At 36.6% G+C, this 26,560-nt stretch overlaps 1 protein-coding gene across 1 annotated transcript in view; it reads left to right on the top strand.

Moving 5' to 3' along the window:
- Positions 1-26,560, top strand: part of LOC120539176 (chloride channel protein C-like) — a 58,293-nt gene that overhangs the window by 3,776 nt on the left and 27,957 nt on the right. The window contains exons 2-6 of the mRNA XM_039769005.1: positions 4,393-4,528; positions 5,594-5,674; positions 7,479-7,654; positions 7,750-7,839; positions 23,921-24,164. Of these exons, the coding sequence (XP_039624939.1) occupies positions 4,393-4,528; positions 5,594-5,674; positions 7,479-7,654; positions 7,750-7,839; positions 23,921-24,164 (727 nt within the window). The remainder of the gene's footprint in view (positions 1-4,392; positions 4,529-5,593; positions 5,675-7,478; positions 7,655-7,749; positions 7,840-23,920; positions 24,165-26,560) is intronic.

Below are 26,560 nucleotides of genomic sequence, written 5' to 3'. Positions count from 1 at the left end.
TGAATATGATAATCTCATTTTTTTCAGTAACATTCATTCAGCTTTAAAGGCACAGTCCACATACTTTATTACAAATAAAATGTAAAGTAAATTAACAGCATTTTTAAGCCTCAAAATTTCAGACTTTAAAAACAGTCAAGGACAACAGACCAAGTTCTTAAGCCAAGTGTCTGAGATGAACAGATATTTGCTTCTTAAAAGTTATTTGAAAGGAAATGCTTGGCCAAAAAGAATCCTTTGAAGTTATCCTTCAAACCAACATGTCCACAGTGACCTTGAAAAGGAGAAGTGAAGAATTTGTCAAATGACAGCACATAATTTTTAAGGCACAAGATGCACACAATTTAAATGCTGCGTGCTATGCAACACTATTGCGAGGTCGCTTTTTTAGATAAACGCTGCCAGATGCTCTTCCATTATTAGGCTTTTGCTTCCGAGATTTTACATGTTGGTCTGATTAAAAATATTTATCGTGTTATATTTTATACTTTTCTTATTTTACACAAGACAAAAAATTTTACCTAAACAATTTTAAACACACAGTTGAGTCACCAAGCTGGATGTATTTTAAATACCTGCTTGAACTGCTGACTAATATGGAACATTATCACATTCTTTTGTACAGTATCAGAATCATTTCAGTGTTTTGTGCCCAGTGCCCTAGAAATAAGAATGAAATTGAACAGAGATTGTTGGTGTCCATTCTGGTTAAAAGTTAAAAGGCTGAGTAAAAATCAAATCAGTAAGGTTGGCAATTATAAAAATAAACTGTTAAGGACCCACAATTACAGTTCACCTGGATAGTGTATAGTAAAGCTGCTTTAAAATAAAATGTGTTATTAGTCATTATTTATAATTCTAATAAATCTGCACTTACCAGTGTAATCACACATTCTGACAGCATGGTTATAGTTTTAAAGGATCAAGACAATGCATTTAGCAAATGCAAATGGAGAAGGTAATGATAAAAATCCATACAGGTACTCATAGTAATACAGTTACACTGTATTAACTGTAAGTGAAGTGAAATTCCATTTAATTCCAGTTAAAACTATAATATGGTTCTTCCCCTTCTTTTGGCAGCTCCCATTTAGGGGTCACCACAGCAGATCATCAATCTATCCCTATCTTCTTATATTATTTTCTGCTGCACCAACTGCCTTCATGTCCTCCCTCATCACATTCATAAACCTCCTCTTTGGCCTTCCTCCTTTCTTTTGCCCTGGTGGTTCCATCCTAAACATTCTTTTCCTAATGTACCCATTATCACTTCTGTGCAAGTGACCAAACCATCTCAATCTAGCCTCTCACTTGGTCACCAAATTATCGTACCTGTGTTGTCTCTCTAATATACTCATTCTTGATCCTATCTACCCTTAATACTCTGAGTGAAAATCATAGCATCTTCAACTGTGCCACTTCCAGTTCAGCCTCCTGTATTTTCATCAGTGTCACTGTCTCCAGGCCATACAACATAGATGGCCCCATTACCTATTAAAAGCTGCTTTCTGTCTTTCACTCCTTTAAATTCTGATTTTATTAACGCAATAGCGACTGGTCTGTTACAGTTCCAGAGACACAGCATAATTACCATCTGTATGAAGTTTGCACATTCTTTTCTCCATGCAGGTTTTATTTTATATGTGAAAAATGTACAGGTTAGGTTAATTTGATAGTTTTTTTACTTATCTATTTGTTAATGTGTGCTGCAAAGAAAATGAATGTGAAGTGAATTATTCTGTAGTGAGTAGTTCCATCAGATTAAAAAAAATACAGGGATGGCAGATAAAGACTGAGAAACATTTGATCTGGAATGTCCAGTGCACTATGTGTTACATGAAAACTGAACAGCTACGGTATCTCTTAATGTGTCTTTTGAAAAGTACCCATATTTTTTGCTGAATAATGAAACTTTTAACAAGTTTACACACTTTCATTGCCAAATAGTGATCTGATATCTTGAAACTTTTATCCAAAACTCAGATAAAATCAATAATGTTTGAAACTTAGTGCGTTCAATCAATGGACAATCAGTGTCCAAGTCACAAATAAGTACACTAATCCATCCATCCATCCATCCATTATCCAACCCGTTTTATCCTAACTACACGGTCACAGGGGTCTCCTGGAGCCAATCCCAGCCAACACAGGGCGCAAGGTAGGAAACAAAACCCGGGCAGGGCGCCAACCCACTGCAGTGCACACACACACACACACACACCAACCACACACTAGGGACAATTTAGGATTGCCAATGCACCTAACCTGCATGCCTTTGGACTGTGGGAGGCAAACAGAGCACCTGGAGGAAACCCACACAGACACGGGGAGAACATGCAAACTCCATGTACACTAATATTAGACCATTTTTTATTATGGTAAAATGGCAAAATGATTATTTATTTTTTTCATCCTAATACCAACATTGTATCAATTTATTTGGTTCCAATAAGACACTTGTGGTCTGCTAAATTTGGTAATTGCAGGTTAAAACACAGAGCACATAAAAGTCCCCAAGTAAAGAGAGAACACCTGGAATGGGGTGATAAATCTTGTCATGCCAGGACAAAAAGGAAGGCTTTTCCAGTGGGTGATAAGACCACCATATGTACTGCATTTCAGGGAAGGACATTAGACAGTGGCACTAGCACAAGTGTGAAATAGGAATAGTCCAGTTGGAAGTGTATGATAGTCATCCAGGTTGGTAGGTAGAAGGCAGACCAGTTATTGATAAAGGGGTCTCAACCTCTGTTGACGAAAGTAAGGCCAGGAAAGAACCATCCGAGGTAGCAAAAGTTCCAGGCCACAAAAAGGTACATGATCCCAGAAGAGAATGTACAGGACAGTGCTGCTTATAAAATCAAGCGTCTAAATGGTGAATTATTATGAACTGTCATGAATATTTGGTGAATGAAGAGTTATAGAAGAAGGTGCAGGTATATCAGTGGTTGCTGGAGGACAGATAAGATGCCCAGCAGTGGTTTCAGGGTTTGCCATTAAATTACTTCAGAGTGACAATTAAATCCTTCATGATGTCAGAGACTTACTGAGTATAGGGTTCAGAGGTGAACTGTGGATGACTACTTGAATGGTAGCATGAGGAGTGTTTAGAGATGAGATGGAGAGTGTGAGAGACAGGAGTAGTTTCAGGTGGTGTAAGAGGAAACACTTTGAAATGGCACAATAATGTGGAAAAGTCATCCTACCAAGCAGACACAAGAGATACAAGTGATTTTTTAAAACAATCATGTATAGCAGTCAAATTTAATGGTGTCCCATTCTTATTGTCAAAGACAGGATTTTTCTAAAATACTATGAACAAATATTTCTTGCTCGCTCATCGCCTAAAATATAGCAATGCTCAGTTACTAAATATATAATATAATATACTAAATTATATAGCAACATTTAAGATGAAAAAATATTTTTTAGTGTAAGTCCACACCTATAGGAAAGAATAAGTCACATCCACTTAGTATGGCGCACAGGATATTCTTCCAGTGGGAGTTTTTTTTACAGCTGGACACTCCTTGATGTGTCTGGATGCTGTGCTATCCACAAATATTGACAAAGAAAAAACAGGAAAGGAGTATTAGATCACTTCACAAGGAACTTTCTTTTTAATTAAATAAATAATGATAAGAATAAAATGCTACATATTTTCTGTTGTTTGTTTCTTATATTTGTTTCACTTTCAACCCTGATGAGGAGTAGGCGATTGTTAGTTATATTGTGATATGTAAAATTATAGAACTAAAAAACAGTGTGCTTTATTCTTCACCATCTGCCTGTAAAATTGCAATTAGGCCTGTAGCCTGAACAAGTCTTACATATTCAATTACATATATTCTTTTCAAAGTGAATCATTGAAAAAATACCTGTTTTTTATTGCTGTTTTTAAAATACTAAACAATACACACATTCGTTAATCTGTCAATAACTGTTATTTGCTAAATGAGGGCTACCTTGCTTAATAACACAAAAAACAACACAAGATGATGGCATCAGAGAGTGACCACATGTTTCATTTGTAGGACAATACTGCTACTGCTACTAATCATAATAATAATAATAGTAATCATAAACATTATAATAAAAGTAATAGTAATAATAATAGTAATAATATGTCAGTGAATATTATTATATGCAACATATAATAAATAACATTATATGCTAAAGTACTAGAGAATTATATCCAATATTTTTTATTTTTATGCACAATCCATAGACTATATATATTTATCTGCAAACAAACACATCATTAATAATATCAATATCACCTTTTATCCTCCTTTGTTAACAAGTAATTCATCTTCAAAATAAACTTATTTCAAAGAGTATCTTTGTTGTAGATGTGTATGGCATGTGTAATGAGCTTGTTTTTCTTTGCAGTTTACACTCTGACTGGGACTACTGGCTTATGATGGGGCTGACTGGCATAGGCACTGGAGTGACAGGATTTTTGACATATCAAACAATCAAATTACTAACAAGGCTGAAGTGGGCATTTGTTCTTCCTTACATACAGGTAGCATTTTCTTAATTTTCAAAAAACTACACACAATCGTTAGCTCGTCCACCATAAAGTTTCAGAGTTTTGGGTTCATATCCATACCTGAACTCTGCCATTGTGGAGCCTGTGCTTGTTTTTCTTATGTCTACAAGAGTTTTTTTTCTGGGCACTCTGGATTCCTTCCACATCCCAAAAGCCTGTTGCTTTGATTAATGTGTGATCAAGTGATATGGCTCCCACAAACCTATTTTAACTACTGTAAGCAGCCTCAGGAAATGAATTAATGAATTTCATAAGTAAATGTTGTGGCCTAAGCCTGCCCTCTAACCACATTTAATAATACAAAAAATGAACTGTAATCATTTTAGCAAGAAATGGAATGCAGAAAGAGAAAATTTCTAAAGTACAAATCTATATATTTTTACAAACTATTTTGCTTATAAAAGACCTTGGTAAACATGGCTGTAAGTTAAAATATATTTGCCAAACATTTTAAGCAGAAATGTTTGTCTTACACATTGAATATTATAGCAGGTTTCACTGACGGTGTCATAAGCCATTATGATGTTAATTTTTTAATCATCAAATTTATAATTACTTTTATAATAATAATTCTACATTTCATTTAAAAAATCACTTAGCTATACTACTCTGTCTGTTTTTCAGGGTTTTATTCTCTTCTTTTTCAAAAGGAGTAAAGCAGGCTGATTTCTATGGTATTCATGTCATTTTCCCCAATAGTTCTTTTTGACAGTATGTGATGATGCTGAAAACTTAACCATTGTGTTGATTATAAAGTAAATCTGTTTTTATTATATATAGGAGCAAAAGTCTTAAAATACTTCTTGTTCTGCAAAGACCAAAATTAATTTAACTTTCTTTTATGGCAATACAGTACTCTAGATTTTCCAAATGACATCTCATTATCCTTTTTCTTTAATTTTCCATTACTGGGATGTGAATAGCTAAATTCTATAAATCTTCATAACCATATCTGAATCTAAAGGGTTCTGTTTCTACTTAATAATGATCCAATGAGATTTTATATCAATGACTGGCTATCTGCTCTTGCAATTACAGGACAGCAATTACATGCTTACATGGAGCTATGTTTTTGGAATCAGCGCTGTAATGATGATTGTCTCATCTTTATCAGTCCTGGTAAGAAAAAAATCTCTCTTAAAACAATTCCCCGAGTATATATAAATTGGCTTGTGTGATTTGAGGAAGCATTTTTTTTTCAATTTTGATATGTTTGATCCCTCCTTTTTTTGTTTGGTAATGAATAGCAAATAGTTTTCTCATGTGTATTAACTCATTTGAATCTATAGTTAACATTTTTGTTTTCATTTAATTTCTTGTTTATTTATATAGCACATTTAAAAGGCAACAAGTGACAACAAAAGTGCTGAACAATAAAATTGACTAAAACAAACCAAAAATGTAAACAAAATAAAAAAGTAAAAAGGACATATTTTAAAAGGAATAAAATGACTACCAGATTAAGAAAGCAACAGAAGGAGAGAACCACAATAAACTGACAGCAATACAAAACAAACCAAGACAGAACAGAGAGTCTCTTCTGACCTCTAATAAATTTAATGACACGGATAGAGGTACAAGTCTTCATTTACAAACAGGATCAAATACCTGGACAAACCAAAGTGTGGGATTACTAAGTGATGTGGAAAATAATCTGATTGATCTTAGTGATTTATTTAAAGATAATGTCTTTGCTTCTATTAGAATCATTTTTGGTATTTAGGCAACTTGTCAAAGTTTGAGGGATAAAGTGCTTACTTTGTGTTCCTGGGAGAGCATCAGCCATCCCCTTAATAGCCTAGAGTACATCCTCTTGTGTCACTCAACTACTCATGCCAGTTACCCAGAATGTTTCTCTTTTTTCTCTGTCCCCAGAGTTTGAAATCTGTCTGTCTGGATACTTAATTGAAATGCATGTGATTCAGAAAGTATCTAGACCCCTTCACTTTCTGTACACTGTATTGTGTTGTAGATTTAGTTTTCAATGGATACATTTTCCATTTTTGCCCATCAATGAAAACATGTCTTAAAAATCAAAACTGAAATCTCTTATTCAAATATGTATACAGAACCTTTTCAGTACTTTGTAGAAGCCCCTTTGGCAGCAATTAGAACTTTAGGTCTTCATGGCTAAGTTTCTACAAGCTTTGTACACCAGGATTTACTTCCTGGCAGATCCTCTCAAGCTCCATTAGATTGGATAGGGAGAATCTGTACACTGCCAGGTCTGTCTAGATAGATAGATAGATAGATAGATAGATAGATAGATAGATAGATAGATAGATAGATAGATAGATAGATAGATAGATAGATAGATAGATAGATAGATAGATAGATAGATAGATAGATAGATAGTAAAGTAGAAATGTCAACATGGCAAAAAAGCACAGTCTAGTCTGATTTTTGCAAATAATCAGAATGACAATGTAACTTTAGCATCTCTATTCCATTCTATTATTAATATAATTATTTTGATGCCAGATGTGCAAATGTGTCAGGCACAGTTTATTTTGAACATCACAACAACTTTTATTCTTTTATTCATAATTAAACAACCTTTATTCATAGTTTAACAAAACAACATCTTATTTGACCTCATTTCCTCGTACACCCCCCATTGTAAATGTTTTAGAAAAGTCAGGCTTTTGCACAATTTACATTGATTTTCATACTCTTAAACATATCATTGCTTAGGAACTGAATGCATCTTAAAATTAATCCAGACAGAGAGGTCTATAGTGTTACATGACCTATATGGTGACGAATATCAAATTTTTTTTTAATGTTTGATGCAATATAAGCAGTTCACTAATAAACACTTAGGTTTATGATGCTAACAACATTGCAGATAGGAAGAGGCTTTTGACAAAATGTTTTAACTGACTACAAATATAAACTAATACCATTTTGCTGAAATTTCCAGTTTGTTTGCCCAACAAGTTCTGCAAGTGGCCTGCCTGAAGTCATAGCTTTACTGAATGGAGCGGCAATCAATAATGTTTTCAATTTGAGGACATTTCTTGGTGTTACAATCTCCTTCATTCTCACAGTAGCGGCGGGAATGTTCTGTGGGCCAGAAGGACCGATGATTATATTAGGGTAAGAGAAATGAAAATAAACCTTTCACTGTTAATAAACTAAAGCAGTTCTGTCTGATTTTATTTTGTAACAATTATTTCTCATTACACACCTAGAGCTATTGTAGGAAGCAGCTTTAGCCAACTCGAATCTGACATATTTCGCTTCAGACTACCTATTCAAAGGTTCAGGAACTTAGCAGACAGGTAAGTCAGTGCATCTTTACATTATCATTTTTGGTTTGTAGTTCTTAAAATATTGCTAGTCAAATTATAGTTTTGTATCTAATTTATATTAATTTATAATAGTTTTGTATACAATAAATGAAAGTTGAACTGTGAATTTAAAGCAGTGCTTCCTACCAATGAATGTCAGACACTTAAAATCCAATACTGTTTAAAATAGATTTATGTATGCTACATACATTTTACAAAGAATTATAAATAGGTTTAAACTTTTAGGAAGAAATGTGTATGGAATTGAAAAACATTTGAGATGTAATTTTCTTACAATTCCTTTTTCTAAAGCATTACAAAATATCAGCTTTGTCTGTTTCTGTACATCTGTTATCTGCCTGTACAGATTGTTTGGTAAGGACTTGAGAACTACACTTTCCAAAACTAGTTTCAATTCAATTCACTTTATTCATCTCCAATGCTTTTGACTTACATTAGATAGATAGATAGATAGATAGATAGATAGATAGATAGATAGATAGATAGATAGATAGATAGATAGATAGATAGATAGATAGATAGATAGATAGATAGATAGATAGATAAATTTTTGGTTGGTAGGACTCGGCTTCAAGGCAGAATACTTAAAATACACAATACACTATAAATAATAAGATAAACATAATAAGTATAAAAGACAGCAGTAATAAAACATCATCAAGTCCAGACTTTTCCTGAGGTAGTAGACCAGTGATCTGTGTGCGTAGGTCTGCAGGGGAAGAATACAAGTGTGTGTGGTTGATTACAAGGGAAAGTGTGTGTGTATGTCTACATGGGGACAGGTTAGGGGTAGATGTAGATGTATGTGTGTGTATTAGCAGGTGCAGATGGACTTCACAGCTCGGGGGAAAAAACTGTCTGCTGGTTCATGTTTTAATGTTTCTGTATCGCTTTCCTGAAGGCAGTGGTACAAACAGTCCATTTCCCGGATAGGTGAGATCCACAGCTATACATTTGGCCCTCTTCTGAACCCTTCCAGCATATATAGAGTCCAGGTCTAGGAGTTAAACGCTGAACCAAACGAACGAATAGCATCCTAACATAAGTGTTAGGGCACTGCAGATGGTTGTGTTAAGTACTATTGAGACGGCATCCTCTGCAGATCTGTTCTTCCTGTAGGCGAGCTAATGGTTGTCAAATGCAGCAGAGATGGCATCCTTGATGTACTTTAGGAGGATTCTCTCAAAGCACTTCATTATTACTGGGGTCAGAGTCACAGGGCAGTAATCATTGCTGATTTTTTTAGGCAATGTCACAATAGTGGAGGATTTGAGGCAAACAGGGACCATTGCAAGGTGTAGAGAAAGGTTGAAAATGTCCAGAAAGACTCCTGCCAATTGATCAGCACATATTTTCAGTGTCTTACCCGACACCCTGTCCGGTCCTGCAGCTCTGTTGTTGTTGATCCTCCTCAGGGTGGACCTCACTTGCTGTAGGTGTAGGACTAGAGGCTGATGCTGCTCCTCCAGCCAAGGTAGATGTACAGTCTCCCTGCTGCTAGATGCATCAAAGTGTGCAAAGAAACTTTCAAGGTGTCAGGGATACCTATATGTATTTACAGATGTTATAAAAAGCATATCAATATAAAGTCTCACTGACACAAAACTTAAGATGTTTATGTATGGAAGCAGAGCAGAAGAGAACAAAAACTCCAGTTGGCATCATTCCTACAGAAAATATATCTCTGGAGGGCGGGACTGGCTTCACCATTAAGGTGAATTAGGCATTTGCTTAGGGTGCAGATCATAACAAGGGGGAAAAAACAGTTGTACGGCTTAGCTACTGAACAGCTGGTTTGTGCGCTAATAAGCTTGGCTTAGGGTGCAAAATAACCTAGCACCGGTACTGTCTGGAGAGCCCACTGACCTTTAAGAAATGCAGTGTCACGGTTCTGATTACTGACTGTCTGCATGCTGATGGACATTCTGCATGCACTAAACACAACTTGAAACACACAGCTATATAAACTGAAGTAAAATGACTAAGAAGGTCTGGCTAGTAAGCATATATTGCGAAATTACTAGTGACACCAAGTACCATGGCATGATGCCAAATAGAGAAAGAGACTAAAAGATGGTCTGTAAGTGTTCATTACAACTGCCAAGGTTTGTTTTGGAGCAGATAACTAACAAGCTTAATTGCACTGCAAACAGCATAATCAACTGTGTTATTCAGGGTATGCTAGACTAAAGTAATGCATCTTTAGAATTGTTTTAAATGTGGAGACTTACACAAATAGGCAGGTTATTCCACAGACTGGGATCTGGTAGGTAAAGGCACTGCTTGCATTGTTGTTTTATTAATCTTTGGCATCTTTAGTAGACTGGTATCTGTTTGCACTGATAAGTTCTGTTAAGTAAATAGAGCCAGAGTTGTGTAAATTGTTTGTTACTTGAAGGATTATGACCTAAGCTCTAAACTTCATTGGAAGCCAATCCAGAAATCTAAGAACAGGAATGACTGGTTGTACTTCTTTGTTCCAATAAGGATTCTCACAGTGGCATTTCTTTATTAGCTCAAAACTACTAATGGATTTATTTGAGGAGCCTGTAAAGTGACACTTTTTATTGGCTAACTAAAAAGATTACAATATGCAAGCTTTCGAGGCAACTCAGGCCCCTTCTTCAGGCAAGATGTAATCATCTTGTAAATGTAAATGATTACATCTTGCCTGAAGAAGGGGCCTGAGTTGCCTCGAGAGCTTGCATATTGAAATCTTTTTAGTTAGCTAATAAAAGGTGTCATTTTTCTTGGCTTTTCTCTACATTTATAATGGCTAACACGGTACAACACCCTAGTACAGGAGCCTGTAAAAAAAGACATTGCACCAGTGAATGGTAATTTTGTTACAAAAGTCTTCCTATAATTTTGAATTGTTAAAAAAGTATGTTTATATTAAAAGAACATTAGTGTCAAAAATAATGCCTAACGTGTGCACAGTAAACTAATGTTTATTAACTAAAAGGTGACAACACCTCACTGTAGTGTGTAGTATAGAAGAGAACTGTGTGTTCTAAGGCAGATTATGATCAATCATCCATTGTTTTTAGTTATAAGGGGTTATATCAGTTTAGATGCAATAGCAGAAAAGTCATTTTGTCTAAAGGAGAAATATAGTTGAGTAGTATCTGCTGTAAGAAAAAGCACAAACATATAGTAGAAAGAGGGTTGGGGTATCAGAAGGGTACATTCCTTATAGTGAGAAGAAAAAAAATGAACTGGGCAAGTGTAATAAGAAAGGGTGAACATACAAGTTGTAACAACACCAAAAATCTTCAGTGAACAAATTTCTGGTGGTGTGGTGATCTGGCACACTCATGAGAAGGGGCGTGGCTTCCAGTCTGAAGATAGCAGATGTGATTTCAGCATTCTTGAGGCTGGTCTATCCTGGAGGTGTTACCAGCAGCACCCTCTCCTCCTCAGGAGTGGTATTGCAGCCCTGAATTTGCCCTTTACTAGTGTGTATCTGACACTGCATACAACTGAAAGTGATCATTATATATTTATTTTTTTACATAACTCACAACAGTAGCCTGTAAAATGAAAAATAATAAGAATAAAAGATAATAATCATAAGAACTAAACAAGACCAGGGCAATGCCTAAAAGTTTAATGTGATTTCTCATTTCAAAGATGAGAACTTCCTATTGTATGTCACATTCTTCGTAAATTGTCTTGGGTATCAAGCAAGTAGAACAGTACGTAATTACATAAAATATAATAATAATACTTTTTGTTGAGAAGTGATGTTTTTGTGTACTTAATTATTTAGGTGACTTTATTTTTCCTCTTAGGTGGCCTTCTCAATAAATTATTACAAGACTACGACATGCTCAAAATACTGGGTGCTGACATGTACTAAAGTCACACCATTACTTTTGCTGAACACTGACTTATCTTCATATTAGATGAATCTTTCTGACTTTGCTAATCACTTTCAAAGACCTGAAGTTGATCAGCAAAGAATAATGGCATGAACTGAACTTATTATACAACTTATCACATGGCACATGTTCTCTTTTGTAACATTACATTAGTAATGTCAGAATATAGTATACTGTATGATTTTAAATGTTGACATCTCATTGTTCAAAGGTAATGAAAAGAAGTAGAGTTGGATGAATACATATATCTCAGATTGTTCATAATAAATGTGTGGAAATTTATCTAGAACTGCTATCATATTTACTTATTATTCTTACTGAAATTTACTTTATTTCATTTCAGACTACATTAGTTTAATGTTAATTTCATGGCATAAATAATATCAAATTTGAATCTGATATTGTTGAAGCTATGGAATTCTCTTGAGTTGTCCATAAATTCAGGAAGAATTCCACAGAAGCTAAAGTAAAAAAATATATATATATACTCAGCAAAAAAAGAAACGTTCCTTTTTCAGGACTGTGTATTTCAACAATAATGTTTTAAAAATCCAAATAACTTTACAGATCTTCATTGTAAAGGGTTTAAACAATGTTTTCCATGCATGTTCAATTAACCATAATCAATTAATTAACATGCACCTGTGGAATGGTCGTTAAGACCTTAACAGCTTACAGAAAGTAGGCATTTAAGGTCACAGTTCTAAAAACGCAGGACACTAAAGAGACTTGTCTACCGACTGTGAAAAACACCCAAAGAAAGATGCCCAGGGTCCCTGCTCATCTGCGTGAATGTGCATTAGGCATGCTGCAGGGAGGCATGAGGACTGCTGATGTGGCTAGGGCAATAAATTGCCATGTCTGCACTGTGAGACGCCTAAGACAGCGCTACAGGGAGACAGGAAGGACAGCTGATCATCCTCGAAGTGGAAGAGCCCAGATCTCAATCCCATTGAGCACGTCTGGGACCTGTTGGATCTCAGGGTGAGGGCTAGGGCCATTCCCCCCAGAAATGTCCAGGAACTTGCAGGTGCCTTGGTGGAAGAGTGGGGTAACATCTCACAGCAAGAACTGACAAATCTGGTCCAGTCCATGAGGAGGAGATGCCCTGCAGTACTTCAAGCAGCTGGTGGCCACACCAGATACTGACTGGTACTTTTGATTTTGAGCCTCCCTTCATTCAGGGACACATTGTGAAACATTTTTAGTTTATGTCTTATGGTGTTGACTCTTTTACTGTCCATACAAATATATACACATTAAGTTTACTGAAAGTAAAAACAGTTGCAAGTCAGAGGACGTTTCTTTTTTTGCTGAGTATATATATATTTTATTAACATAACAATAATAAAAATGACAACACATGAAAGAAGAAACTAAAAAACAGACAAAAACCCCTAGTTGTATGTTTTACACTCTTTTATAACTAGTGGGATTCTTTATGCACTTTCCCAATAATAAACTTTGCAGACCTCCCTTAAGTCTAAGTTCTAGTCTCTTTCACACAAACCTGGCCCCTCTTCCTTCTGTCAGACAAACCCTTGCCCTTATTCACCAACTGACTGCAAGTACATTTGTTAAATGACCAGAAGTCTAAGCCATGGCCAGGGACTAATACTGGGGTTATCCCAAGTAATAATTGGGTTAAGCTTTGAAACCTGTAGGGAGGTCATCCTAACACTTTCTGTGGCGACCTGATTTGTTACTGCAGCTTTGTACCCCATCTCTTTTTTTAAAAGGCCAGACAGCCCCCAGATTATTTGTCCATGCTTATAAGTAACAAGAGGCCAGAAATACTGTATACCTGCTGCCAGCTGTGGGACTCCTGTTCAGCTACCCATGGTCCCCTACTGTCTTTCTGGTCTATATTCACCTCCAGGGTAGATTAGTCCAATGTTCTTTGGTAAAATACGAGATGTAAGACTCCCTTGTGCTGCTAGCCCGTAACCTGTTTCCAGTGTAACATACATTTAGAAGACTTAAGGCTCAACTCCTGTCCTGTTTGTAAGACAAATACTGCTGTAAATGCCTGCTATCCCAGCTCTGAATTAGTTCTCCCACTATATATTTTAGATGGATAGAAATCATTTTGTGAAATGTGTTTATGCTCCAGTTTTCACATACTGAATGCAGCTCAATGTGCTTTGCACAATGTATTACAATATCAGTTACCATTAATATGTCACATCATGTAATTTTTCCAACCTACTTAGTCCAGACCAGCTAGCACTGAGTGCACGGCAGGAACAAATGCTGGATGGGGCACCAGTCCATCGCAGGGTGATGCAGGATTTTTGATTGATTAATAATAAGACTTCTGTCCAGAAGGATGCCATAATAAAGTGGGATTTGAAAAATACATTTTAAAATTGGTTAATTAATTATCAGTTTTGCCTTCTGCAATACAGGTAATTAATGCAATAATTCAGCAAGGCTCCTACTTTATTTACCTCACCTTTAGGACTCGGGCCTCCAGCCTTTAGACTCATATCAAAATAGGATTTGCACTGGCATTTGGAAGGCTGCCGGTTCGAATCCCATAAATGCCAATAGGGACTCTGCTCTGTTGGCCCTTGAGCAAGGCCCTTAACCTGCAATTGCTGAGCGCTTTGAGTAGTGAGAAAAGTACTATATAAATGCAAAGAATTATTAAAATAACTAAGGCACACTTGTTGTAAGAAACAGAATAATACAATTTATTGATAAATACAAGAATTATAAAAATATGATAACTTCACATTGTGGTAGATGGCTGTGGCCCTTACCTGGCGGGACACCTCTACATTGGAAAGACAGGGGGAAGGAGAGTTTCCAGAGCATTGTCTCCTCTGAAGCGCTAGACTAGACAAACAAATCTATAACATATTGACTAGCTGTTTACTATTATTTTGAGTTCTGCTTTATGATGATATCCGATGTTGTGTGGAGTTGTTACTTTGTTGTTGCTCCGGGTTCAAGAGGGAGATTCTTCATGTATTAGAATGCACCCGTTCTCTTTGGTGCATGATCCTTGTCAATACTGTGCTGCTGCTACATAAGCTTGCCTTCTGTTGTCTTTTGCTACATCTTAGAAAAAATCCATTACTTATTCTGGCCTAATTTCCCTCCTTGAAGTGCTGGCTTTTTAGCTTCATCAGACTGCTGGCACACAGCCTTGGTTTGACAGACTGGGTCTCAGTTTTAGGTTCACAAAGAGAAGAGAATTTCACCTTTTCGTCTCCTCCCAGGGAGGGTGCCCAGAGAGAATCCCTGAACTTCTCTCAAATTGCCATTGTCTTGTCTCTTTTCTTCTTCTCACTTTCTTTGAGAAATGGGGTGCATGTGGTTTTAAAGGAAAGGGAAGTTCCTCTGTCCATCTTAGTTGTTGTCCCTTGAGTTATGAGTCTGTGTCCTTGCTTGAGTACATTTTTCACCTTCTGGCTCAAGAAGTCTGCAGAGGAGCCTTTGGAAAGATGTCAGGTAACCTCTGAGTTAAACCTTTGTTATCAGATGAAGTCCTGCTACAAAATGGAGTTCATTCACGTAGTTTGATATGCAAGCCAGGGTTTAGTGCAGCTGGAGGTCTGCATCCCTATTAAATGTGATTTTCTAACAGGACTGGTATGCCACGAAAGCCTGGCAAAATGGGCAATGCCCACTTTGTCCAACAGTGAACACACACACAGTCACACACAGTAGGACTAACTTAGCGTCTCCAAATTAACTATGCTGCATGTCTATGAACAGTGGGAGAAAACCAGAACACCTAAAAGTAGATACTATCAAGATGAAAACAGACAGAGAGATAATACTTTATTTACCCCAGATGAAAAATTCACTTGCTCCAGCAGTAACTTAAATTGGCATAAAGCATTAAAAAATACATAAGTGTCAGTCAGTCAGTCATTGCCCAACCCGCTATATCCTAACTACAGGATCACGGGGGTCTGCTGGAGCCATTCCCAGCCAACACAGGGCGCAAGGCAGGAACAAACCCTGTGCAGGGCACCAGCCCACCGCAGGACACACATACACACACACTAGGGACAATTTAGGATCGCCAATGCACCTAACCTGCATGTCTTTGGACTGTGGGAGGAAACCGGAACACCTAGAGGAAACCCACACAGACACGGGGAGAACATGCAAACTCCACGCAGGGAGGACCCGGGAAGCGAACCCATGTCTCCTTACTGTGAGGCAGCGCTACCGCTGCACCACCGTGCCACCCAATATGCAAGTGTATGGCCTAGAATTACAGCATACCCTCGATATACCCAGTGTACATTTAATGTTTAAATTTGCTAAGAAAACCTATGATAACTACTTGTATTATCACCACACAGTACTCAAAGTATACAAATTATTAAAAGACAAAAAATAAGGTGAGTTGGTGGCCCAGTGGTTAGCACTGCTTATTAATTGACTAGGTTTGTTAAATGGAATGGCTACACTGGTCTAATATTCTAATGCTTACAAATGATGTCATTCATTAAAACTTTGATCAGAAAAGGAAACATTTATTACAAGTTACAGTATTCATACCTCATACCTTTCCTCTCCATACTCATAAGTAAAAAGGGTGTGAACCTTTTGAAAAAAATCTGAGCTTGAAAAGGTACTTCTGTATTAATTACAGTACATTTCGAAATACAGTGTAAGACTGATAGATTATTGCAAAAAAAGCAAATGCAGGTAAATTCTAGAAAATATAGGCTATACATAGATGAATTTATATTTCTTTGGTTTCAAATGCCTAAATCATAATGTGAGCACAAAGCTGAAATGTATGTTGCAAGAGCAAACACTCAGCATTTATTATCATGAGTTCCTTTGCGATGTTTGGAAAGTGGCACTTCTGTACTTAATCAACAAAGCCACCCATCTTTATTATACCATTATTTTTATGATCAGCAGATCCGTTTAGTTTATCTCAGGTATTATATAGTGTGCAATTATTTTATTATCCATCTGAGCCCTTCAGTGTCCCTGACAAATCCTGATTACTAAAATATTTACCAAATGTTCTTTGTTTTTTTGTTCTGTGAGTTCGCTCTCCACACCTATCCCTTTGTTTCAGATGTTTTTTTCTGCCTTTTTTCCAACCTGGAACTTTAACTCTTGTTTTGCAGCTGAGCTTTGAAAACCTTTGCATTGACCATGCAGAGAACACACACAATACTCGTACTATCAATATTTTTTGGCAAGGTCTCAACCAAATGCACAGATGCAGACCACACATCCACTATTGAGTATTTATCTTAATTTCAAACTTAATGAATGTTGTAGACTTAAAAAATGAAGTATATATCTCTTTCATAATTTCTGAATGTTGTATGTATTTTTCATGGAATTTTATTGAATCTTCTCCCTCAAATTCTAAAAACAGATCTTAGACAAACAATAACACAGAGTTGCATTTTCTCTAAGAAAATATATAAAGCGTGTAAAGCTTCTATATAAAAGTATTCATCCTCTTTGTTTCAGTAACTGGCAGCAGTGCCTTTAGCCACAATGATACCAAAAATTGCTGTAATTGTTGGTCCATCTGCACCCATGGTTTGGTGGAGGTAGTCCCATTCCTTCAGAATTACCTGCTTAATTTTTGAGAGATTTGATGCTTTTGTGCTTAAATCAAATCCTACCATGGTATCCCTTTGGTGTTTGGGTCTGGACTTGAATTTCATCTTTGCAAGACATCTTTCTAAGATAATTTTAGCTTTCTGTTGTAAATATGTTATATGCATTATATTGCTTCTTGATCCACATGGACAGATGACCTGACATTCTCCTATAGAAGAATGCACATTTCCTTCACTGATGGAAATGTTGTTCAAATCCTGAGACAGAAAACTATTACAATAATACTTAACAGCTAGAAATGGGGTTCTTACATCATATTGAATGTATTAGTACTTCCGAGATGAATAAATGATCAAATTTTAAAATGTACAGAGATTTTGTAAATATATCTTCATATAAGTGTACTAGTGCCTAACATTTATACTATTATCACACCACCCCAGCATTGTTTTTCTCTCAAGCCATCAAAAATTTTTGTATTATGTAGTAACTTCATATACCTGTTTCCTTTAGAAGCAAAAGCTCCCTTGTTGGAATAAGTTCTTTTAAATTAAGTAAACGAAAAGATAGAGATATGATATAAAAGGTGATATCCCTCCCATAGTAATTACGGCAGTACAAAAATCACGAGAGAAAAAGATATACTTTAGCTTTCTTTAATGATGATTTTACTCTGTATCACAGACAAAAGGAAGCCATAACAAGACAATATCAAGGTATGATCTTGATCTATAGAGTCTGCCATTTTCATCACTGTGCTGAAAGGTTTTTCCAGACGGATGACATCATCCATCCATAAGCTTCAAAGGGTTTTGTAGCAGTCCAAATCCTCATATACTGGTTTCTCCATGTGCTGGTCTTCTCTGGTCTCCAAGCAAGGACAGTAAACTCAAACCCCACCTCCAAAAAGAATAGCACAATGCTCACACTGCAGTTTGTCCCATTCTCCAAACTGCTAGGCTAATAGTTTTTAAATTCAGCCTAGCCCCTGTGTACCATACTTGGTCTGCCTGTATGAATGAATCCATAACAGTGTGCATAGAAACAGTGACATTTAACTTAATATTATAACCAACTGATTATAACAATACCCTGGAACAGTGTTTTGAAATTACGTAACAAAGTCTTTAATAGGGGACTAGAGAATGACTTTCATCCTTTAGGTCAATGATATCAAAAAACAGCAATGAATTCTAGTGGAATAACAACTACTGTAAATGAGATAGGATTTAGTAAGATGTCAATCCAGATCTTCTTCTGTGTAGGTGTTTTCTTGTGAGATTGTTATTATTTAATTTTCTGTGCAGAACCTTTGGTGTGAATCTTTATTTTTAACATCAGAAAATCCATGGACAACATTATTGTCCTGATTTAAAATCATTTATGGTATAATTTTTTACGGTCTTGTTTCGATACCTTACCCGTGTTGCCGTTTTGTTTACAGTGGTGTGAAAAACTATTTGCCCCCTTCCTGATTTCTTATTCTTTTGCATGTTTGTCACACAAAATGTTTCTGATCATCAAACACATTTAACCATTAGTCAAATATAACACAAGTAAACACAAAATGCAGTTTTTAAATGATAGTTTTTATTATTTAGGGAGAAAAAAAAATCCAAACCTACATGGCAGCCCTGTGTGAAAAAGTAATTGCCCCATGAACCTAATAACTGGTTGGGCCACCCTTAGCAGCAATAACTGCAATCAAGCTGCAATAACTTGCAATGAGTCTTTTACAGCGCTCTGGAGGAATTTTGGCCCACTCATCTTTGCAGAATTGTTGTAATTCAGCTTTATTTGAGGGTTTTCTAGCATGAACCGCCTTTTTAAGGTCATGCCATAGCATCTCAATTGGATTCAGGTCAGGACTTTGACTAGGCCACTCCAAAGTCTTCATTTTGTTTTTCTTCAGCCATTCAGAGGTGGATTTGCTGGTGTGTTTTGGGTCATTGTCCTGTTGCAGCACCCAAGATCGCTTCAGCTTGAGTTGACGAACAGATGGCCGGACATTCTCCTTCAGGATTTTTTGGTAGACAGTAGAATTCATGGTTCCATCTATCACAGCAAGTCTTCCAGGTCCTGAAGCAGCAAAACAACCCCAGACCATCACACTACCACCACCATATTTTACTGTTGGTATGATGTTCTTTTTCTGAAATGCTGTGTTCCTTTTACGCCAGATGTAACGGACATTTGCCTTCAAAAAGTTCAACTTTTGTCTCATCAGTCCACAAGGTATTTTCCCAAAAGTCTTGGCAATCATTGAAATGTTTCTTAGCAAAATTGAGATGAGCCCTAATGTTCTTTTTGCTTAACAGTGGTTTGCGTCTTGGAAATCTGCCATGCAGGCCGTTTTTGCCCAGTCTCTTTCTTATGGTGAAGTCGTGAACACTGACCTTAATTGAGGCAAGTGAGGCCTGCAGTTCTTTAGACATTGTCCTGAGGTCTTTTGTGACCTCTCGGATGAGTCGTCTCTGCGCTCTTGGGGTAATTTTGGTTGGCCGCCACTCCTGGGAAGGTTCACCACTGTTTCATGTTTTTGCCATTTGTGGATAATGGCTCTCACTGTGGTTCGCTGGAGTCCCAAAGCTTTAGAAATGGCTTTATAACCTTTACCAGACTGATAGATCTCAATTACTTCTGTTCTCATTTGTTCCTGAATTTCTTTGGATCTTGGCATGATGTCTAGCTTTTGAGGTGCTTTTGGTCTACTTCTCTGTGTCAGGCAGCTCCTATTTAAGTGATTTCTTGATTGAAACAGGTGTGGCAGTAATCAGGCCTGGGGGTGGCTACGGAAATTGAACTCAGGTGTGATACACCACAGTTAGGTTATTTTTTAACAAGGGGGCAATTACTTTTTCACACAGGGCCATGTAGGTTTGGATTTTTTTTCTCCCTAAATAATAAAAACCATCATTTAAGAACTGCATTTTGTGTTTACTTGTGTTATATTTGACTAATGGTTAAATGTGTTTGATGATCAGAAACATTTTGTGTGACAAACATGCAAAAGAATAAAAAATCAGGAAGGGGGCAAATAGTTTTTCACACCACTGTATATGGATGTAAATATTTTAAAGTCCCATTGCAATGATGCAAACAAGTTTCTAGGCAAATGTCCATTAATAAACTGACTCCAACAAGCCTTATCTATCCAAGTTTGTGGATATTTTGCTATCTTTAGTGAATATTCTTATGAACATTCCTGGGATTAACTTCATGTTCTGTTTCTTAAATTTATTTTTTGTTCAATTTTTGACAATAAAGAAACTTGTCCAGCGCCATTACAATAGCAATGTCTGTGCAGTCGACTGCTCTGTTTTCATTTGGAAAAGTGGATATGAGCTGAGAATTGCACTTTGATGTTTCCAGTTCAACCACAGTGTAAGTTAAAGCTTACATATCTGAAAAAAAACTATTAATACCATCCAAAACAGCTGGAATAGTGCAACTCAGTGATGTCTGTGAAATATCGATCGGCTAGCAAGTTCACATTGAAAAGCTCCTGAGGCTTAAAACTTGACAGTGGATAGAACTTCCAAAGGAACAGGTAGAATACAATTCCTCAAAACCTGCCTTTGTAAAGCTGATGCTAGTTCAACACATAGCTCCAAGAGTATAGCTCTTGGAAATTGAAATTGATCACAATATTCTTAGAAATCACCTTAAGTAAATGGGTGGGCCTCTCTGACGGTGTCTTAAATTGGTTTCAATCCTACCTGGCAGGTAGAAAATTCTTTGTAAGTTGTGGTAATTATACTTCAAAGACACATGATATTCTATATGGTGTTCCACAAGGCTCTATCCTGGGTCTGCTTCTCTTTTTCAATTTACATGCTTCCATTAGGTCAGATTATCTCAGGGCATAACGTGAGCTACCATGCTATGCTGATGACACAACTGTACTTATCAATAGCGCCTGACAACCCTGACTCTCTTGATTTACTGACACAATGTCTTTCTTATGTTTTTGAATGGATGAGTAGTAATTTTCTCAAACTAAATAAAGAGAAAACAGAAATTTTAGTGATTGGCAATAATGGATATGAGGTTATTAGAAATAAACTTGATGCATTAGGATTAAAAATCAAGACAGAGGTAAAGAATTTAGGGGTAACTATTGACTTTGACCTGAATTTTAAATCACATAATAATCAGATTACTAGAACAGCATTTTTCCACTTAAGAAATATAGCAAAAGTTAGACCCCTTATAACATTTCAAGATGATGAGAAATTAATCCACGCTTTTGTTTTCAGTTGACCAGATTACTGTAACGCTCTCCTCTCAGGACTACCCAAAAAAGACATAAATTGATTGCAACTAGTGCAGAATGCAGCTGCTAGAATGTAAACTAGGAATAGGAAATCCGAGCACATTTCTCCAGTTTTGATGTCACTACACTGGTTACCTGTGTCATTTAGAATTGACTTTAAAATCCTGCTTATAGTTTACAAAGCATTAAATAATCTCAGTCCACCTTACACTCCAATTGTTTTTGATCCATGGTTTGTTTTTGATGATTAATTTCCTTGTCCTTAACCGTCAAAGGTGTCAGAACAGGAGTAGTGAGACCTGAAAGACTCAAACACCTGCCTAACATTCATATAGTGAGTTAACTGAGTGGAAACTATATGAATTTAAAATGTAGGTTTCAGGTGGACAAATAGATGAAAACTAGATAAGATGGGCTAAAGGATAGGCTTCTCCACTATTACAGTTCTTCCTACAAGAGTGTGACCAGAAAGAAACAAATCAAGTAAGATTTAGCAGAAGTTCTACTCTAAGCACAAAAATGCCCCAGAAGAGGAGTACAATTGAAATGGATTTCAAATTATTTATTATTATTATTATGTTATGTTTCGCTGAGATCTGAACACATGGTAAACTACAGGATTGTGATATTATACAATTGTAATATATATTTTCAAAATTAGTGCCCAGGTGAGTTAAGTCACTTGTTCAGGTGACTAGTAAGTTAGAGGTGGGTGCTGAAATGCCAGATTTATAGTAATTTAAAGTAAAATGTCATAACCACTAAACCAAACTGCGTTCCACAGGGCTATGTACTTAGCCCACTCTTCTACTCCCTCTTCACCCATGACTACATCCCTTTTAATGGTTCCAACTCCATCATAAAATTCAAAGACGACACCATGGTTATAGATCTGGTAATAGGTGTGCTGACAATAATGTTACCCTCAACAGCAATAAAAGTAAAGAGCTCATTGTGGATTACCAGAAAACAAAAGGCAGCAGACATGCTCCCATCCATATATATGGGGCTCAGGTGGAGTGTGTTTCCAGCTTCAAATTCCTGGGTATCCACATCTCTGAGGACCTTTCTTGGACAATAACACTTCTAGTCTGTTTATAAAAGCCCAACAATGACTTTACTTTCTGAGGAGGCCAAATAAAACCTGCCTGTCTTTTCAGATTCTGTTGAACGTTTACCACTACACTGTTGAGAGCATGTTGACAAACTGCATTACAGTATGGCATGGCAACTGCTCCGTAGTTGACGGAAAGGCCCTGCAATGGGTGGTGAAAACTGACCACCACATCATTGGCATCCCACTGCTGACTATTGCTGACCTGCAGCATACACAGTGTCTGCAATGGGCTTGCAGCATCATCAAGGATACCTCACACCCCCAACCATGGACTGCTTAGCCTCCGCAGTCTCACACCAGCAGGCTCAGGAACAGTTGCTTTCGTAACACCATCACAATTAAGAACTCTCAACCCTTACCATTCAATAACTGACCTTTCTAAATATCTATAACTCTGACTGTGCTCTATGTACAGTATATTTTCACCTGTTTACATATATCTATTCTGTATATAAAAATATTTCATATATCCATATTTATTCATACCATGTATCTGTACTACTGATCAGTATTCACATCTATATACTCTTCATTTTATGATGTTAATCTGCATCCATCCCTGCATGTAGGCCCTCCAACCTGCAGGGAAAAACCTTGGGGTTGGTGGCAGAATTGGCACTCCAGCCACCATAAAAAACCTCATACTGTTCCAGTCCATCTGAACTAGTGTGGTATCACCCGTTGCATGGCTGCACTCGGGTCCTCATCTGGATCCTGAGTTGGTTTGTCGTGTGGTGGGTGCAGCAATGCACTGTATCAGTGCGTGCTCCTAACCTCTCTCTCTCTCTCTCTCTCTCTCTCTACCTGTAAATTCAAATATCATACAGATATATATTCTTATTTGTATACTGCCTTATTGCACCTTACTGTTTATTGCAGTTTAATGTACCATTTCCACCCACTGCCTATTGCACCTTTGTCTACTATTTACACTTTTTGGATAGATGATAAACTGTCTTTACATTGTACTTGTACAATGACAATAAAGTTGAATCTAATCTAATCTAATATGATGAAGTAATAAATTGATTTTTCTCTTCAATATATTATATGTATTCCAACTGAAATAGTCAGAAGTAACTTATGGTACAATATTTTAATTCATAATGGTTCTTGTATGTTCATGTAAAAACAAGTTCAATTAAATGTATTCCTGTTTTTTATTACCTTTTTTGATTTGTATGTAAAACTTATCTATAATTCATATTATAGGAGCAAATTTATCATGGCTGGCGCTGGAGCTGGACTGGCCTCCGTATTCAGGGCCCCTGTTGGAGGACTTCTGTTTACAATTGAGGAGGTTGCCTTTTCTGGTGATATCAGACTGGCCTGGCAGACTTTTTTTTGTTGCATGATGGCTGCTTTTACTACAGACATTCTTACTTCCGCTTTTGAAGGCTACGTCTACCAAGGACACTTTGGCATATTTCAAGCAGCTAAGAGCATTGTATTTTGGGTAAGGCAGTACATTTTAAAAGATGTTGGACAGTACACAATAAACAATTAAATATTTTGTTTTAGTGGTAAAATATATAAAGAAATGTTTAATTACATATGCATGCATATTAGTACTGTATATACGTTGAATCTAGGCAGTGGGCAGATGAAATTGAGAATTGGGGGCTCACTTGCTGCTTTATTGAGCGGTGTTAAGACCCTTTAGCTTACAGCAGCCCTCACTGGATGTATTTTGGTGTGTGCATTTTCAGTGATGGGCTAATTCTCAATCCAATTTTTATTTGTCTGCCCTGCACTACCAAGAAGGATGGAACTGAAAATTTTAGAACCATATTTCAAATTGAATATACTTAAATGCTAAGAAAAACTAAAATTAACATATTGACAGTTAGGTAAATGTTATATATGAGTTATTATCCACAGGCTGACTAGTACCAAGAGTCAGAAAGAACAATTAGCACACCCAGCAACTTCAAAAGAGGAAAAGAAAGTGTTCTTAAATATGAGGAGGAAGTTAAAGAGGAAAGATGGATTTAAAATTTTACTTCACTTTACAAATTGTTCATAATTTTCCATGTGTTCTTGCCTCTCCCCTTAAACCTAGACCTGTGCCTTTCAGCACTATCAGGGACATCAGAAATGCAAGGAAGGTGCTAGCTGAACATCTTCCTTTTTTCAACTATAAAGGCTTACATGTAGCAGTGTAATTTATTGAGGATTCTGTGTGAGCAAGGTTATATTATATTATATTATATTATATTATATTATATTATATTATATTATATTATATTATATTATATTATATTATATTACTTTGTATATGCCACCAAAACAGCTCCGATCCACCGAGGCATTGACTCTGAAGGTGTCCTATGGTATCTAACACCAAGACATTAATATCATATATTTTAAGTTTTCTAATTGTGAAATGGGGCCTCAGTGAACCGGACTTGTTTTTCCAGCACATCCCACAGATGCTTGATCGGATTGAGAAATGGGGAATTTGGAGGCCAAATCAACACCTGGAACTCTTTGTCATGTTCCTTAAACCGTTCCTGAACAATTATTGCTGTATGGCAAGGCACATTATCCTGCTGAAAGAGACCACTTTAATCAGGGAATACTGTTTGCATGAAAGTGGAGTATGTGGTATGCAGGAATCTTTAGGTACATGATACGTATCAAAGTGACATCCACATGAATTCCAGGACACAAGATTTCCCAGCAGAATTTTGTTCAGAGCATCACACTGCTTCTGTTGGCTTACATTCTTCCTATAGTGCACCCTGCTGCCATCTCTTCCCCAGGTAAACAATACCCATGCACCTGGCCATCAACATAATCTAAAAGAAAATGTAATTATTTAGCCCAGGGCAGCTTTTTCCATTACTCTATGGATCAGGGGTCATCATTCTGACCATTCTGAACGTGCAGCAAGATGTGATAAAGGTTGCTCTGACACCTTTCTGTTATGGGCATCATTGAGTTTTTCAGTAGTTTGTGCTACAGTAGCCCTTCTCTGGAATTGTACCAGATGGGCTAGCCTTCGCTCCCCACGTGTATCAGTGAGCCTTGGGTGCCCATGACTCTGTTCCTGGTTCACTGGCCCTTCTTTGTATCACTTTTGGTAGGTACTAATCACTGAATACCTAGAACACCCCACTAAACCTGTCATTTTAAAGATGCTCTGACCCAGTCGTCTAGCCATCTCAATTTGACCCTTGTCAAAGTCACTCAGATCCTTATGCTTGCCCATTTTTCCTGCTTCCAACACATCACCTTCAAGAACTGACTTTTCACTTGGTGTCTAATATATCTCACCCCTTGACAAGTTTCACTCTAACAAGTCAATCAATGTTATTTACTTCACCTCTCAGTGGTTTTAATGTTGGGGCTGATCTCTTCATTATATGAGTGAAGTTCAAAAATAACTCTATTTATTAAGAATTTCAAAAACAAATTACATCACCTTTCTACATAGTCATGTTCGTTTGTGATGCAATTTTCCCAGCATCATACCAACATTTTAATGTTCAATTACTACTCCTCTCGCCTTTGCCGTTTCCAATGCAAATATAAAAGTGTGGAATCTTTTTGAATGTCCCTCATATTATATTATATGATATTATATTACTGATAGAGCATTATAAACATAGTAATTGTTTTTCATGAATTTTGTAATATTTGCTAAATTTAGACCTTCTGACTGTAGAGAATGTTGGCAGAGATACGCTGCCTACTTTAACAAAGAGCTGCCTTATCAGCAGGGCTGCACCTGTTAAGAAACTTGTTGGAATGATAACAGCAGTTACGCTAGGTATACATTTTAAAAGTCTAGTTCTGAAACATCACTTGATTTTGCAATATTTGAAAATGTGATTATTTAAAATGATT

Source organism: Polypterus senegalus, chromosome 11, assembly GCF_016835505.1.
Source record: "Polypterus senegalus isolate Bchr_013 chromosome 11, ASM1683550v1, whole genome shotgun sequence".
In the NCBI taxonomy this organism is placed as follows: domain Eukaryota; kingdom Metazoa; phylum Chordata; class Cladistia; order Polypteriformes; family Polypteridae; genus Polypterus; species Polypterus senegalus.
This window is presented reverse-complemented; position numbering and strand designations above follow the sequence as displayed.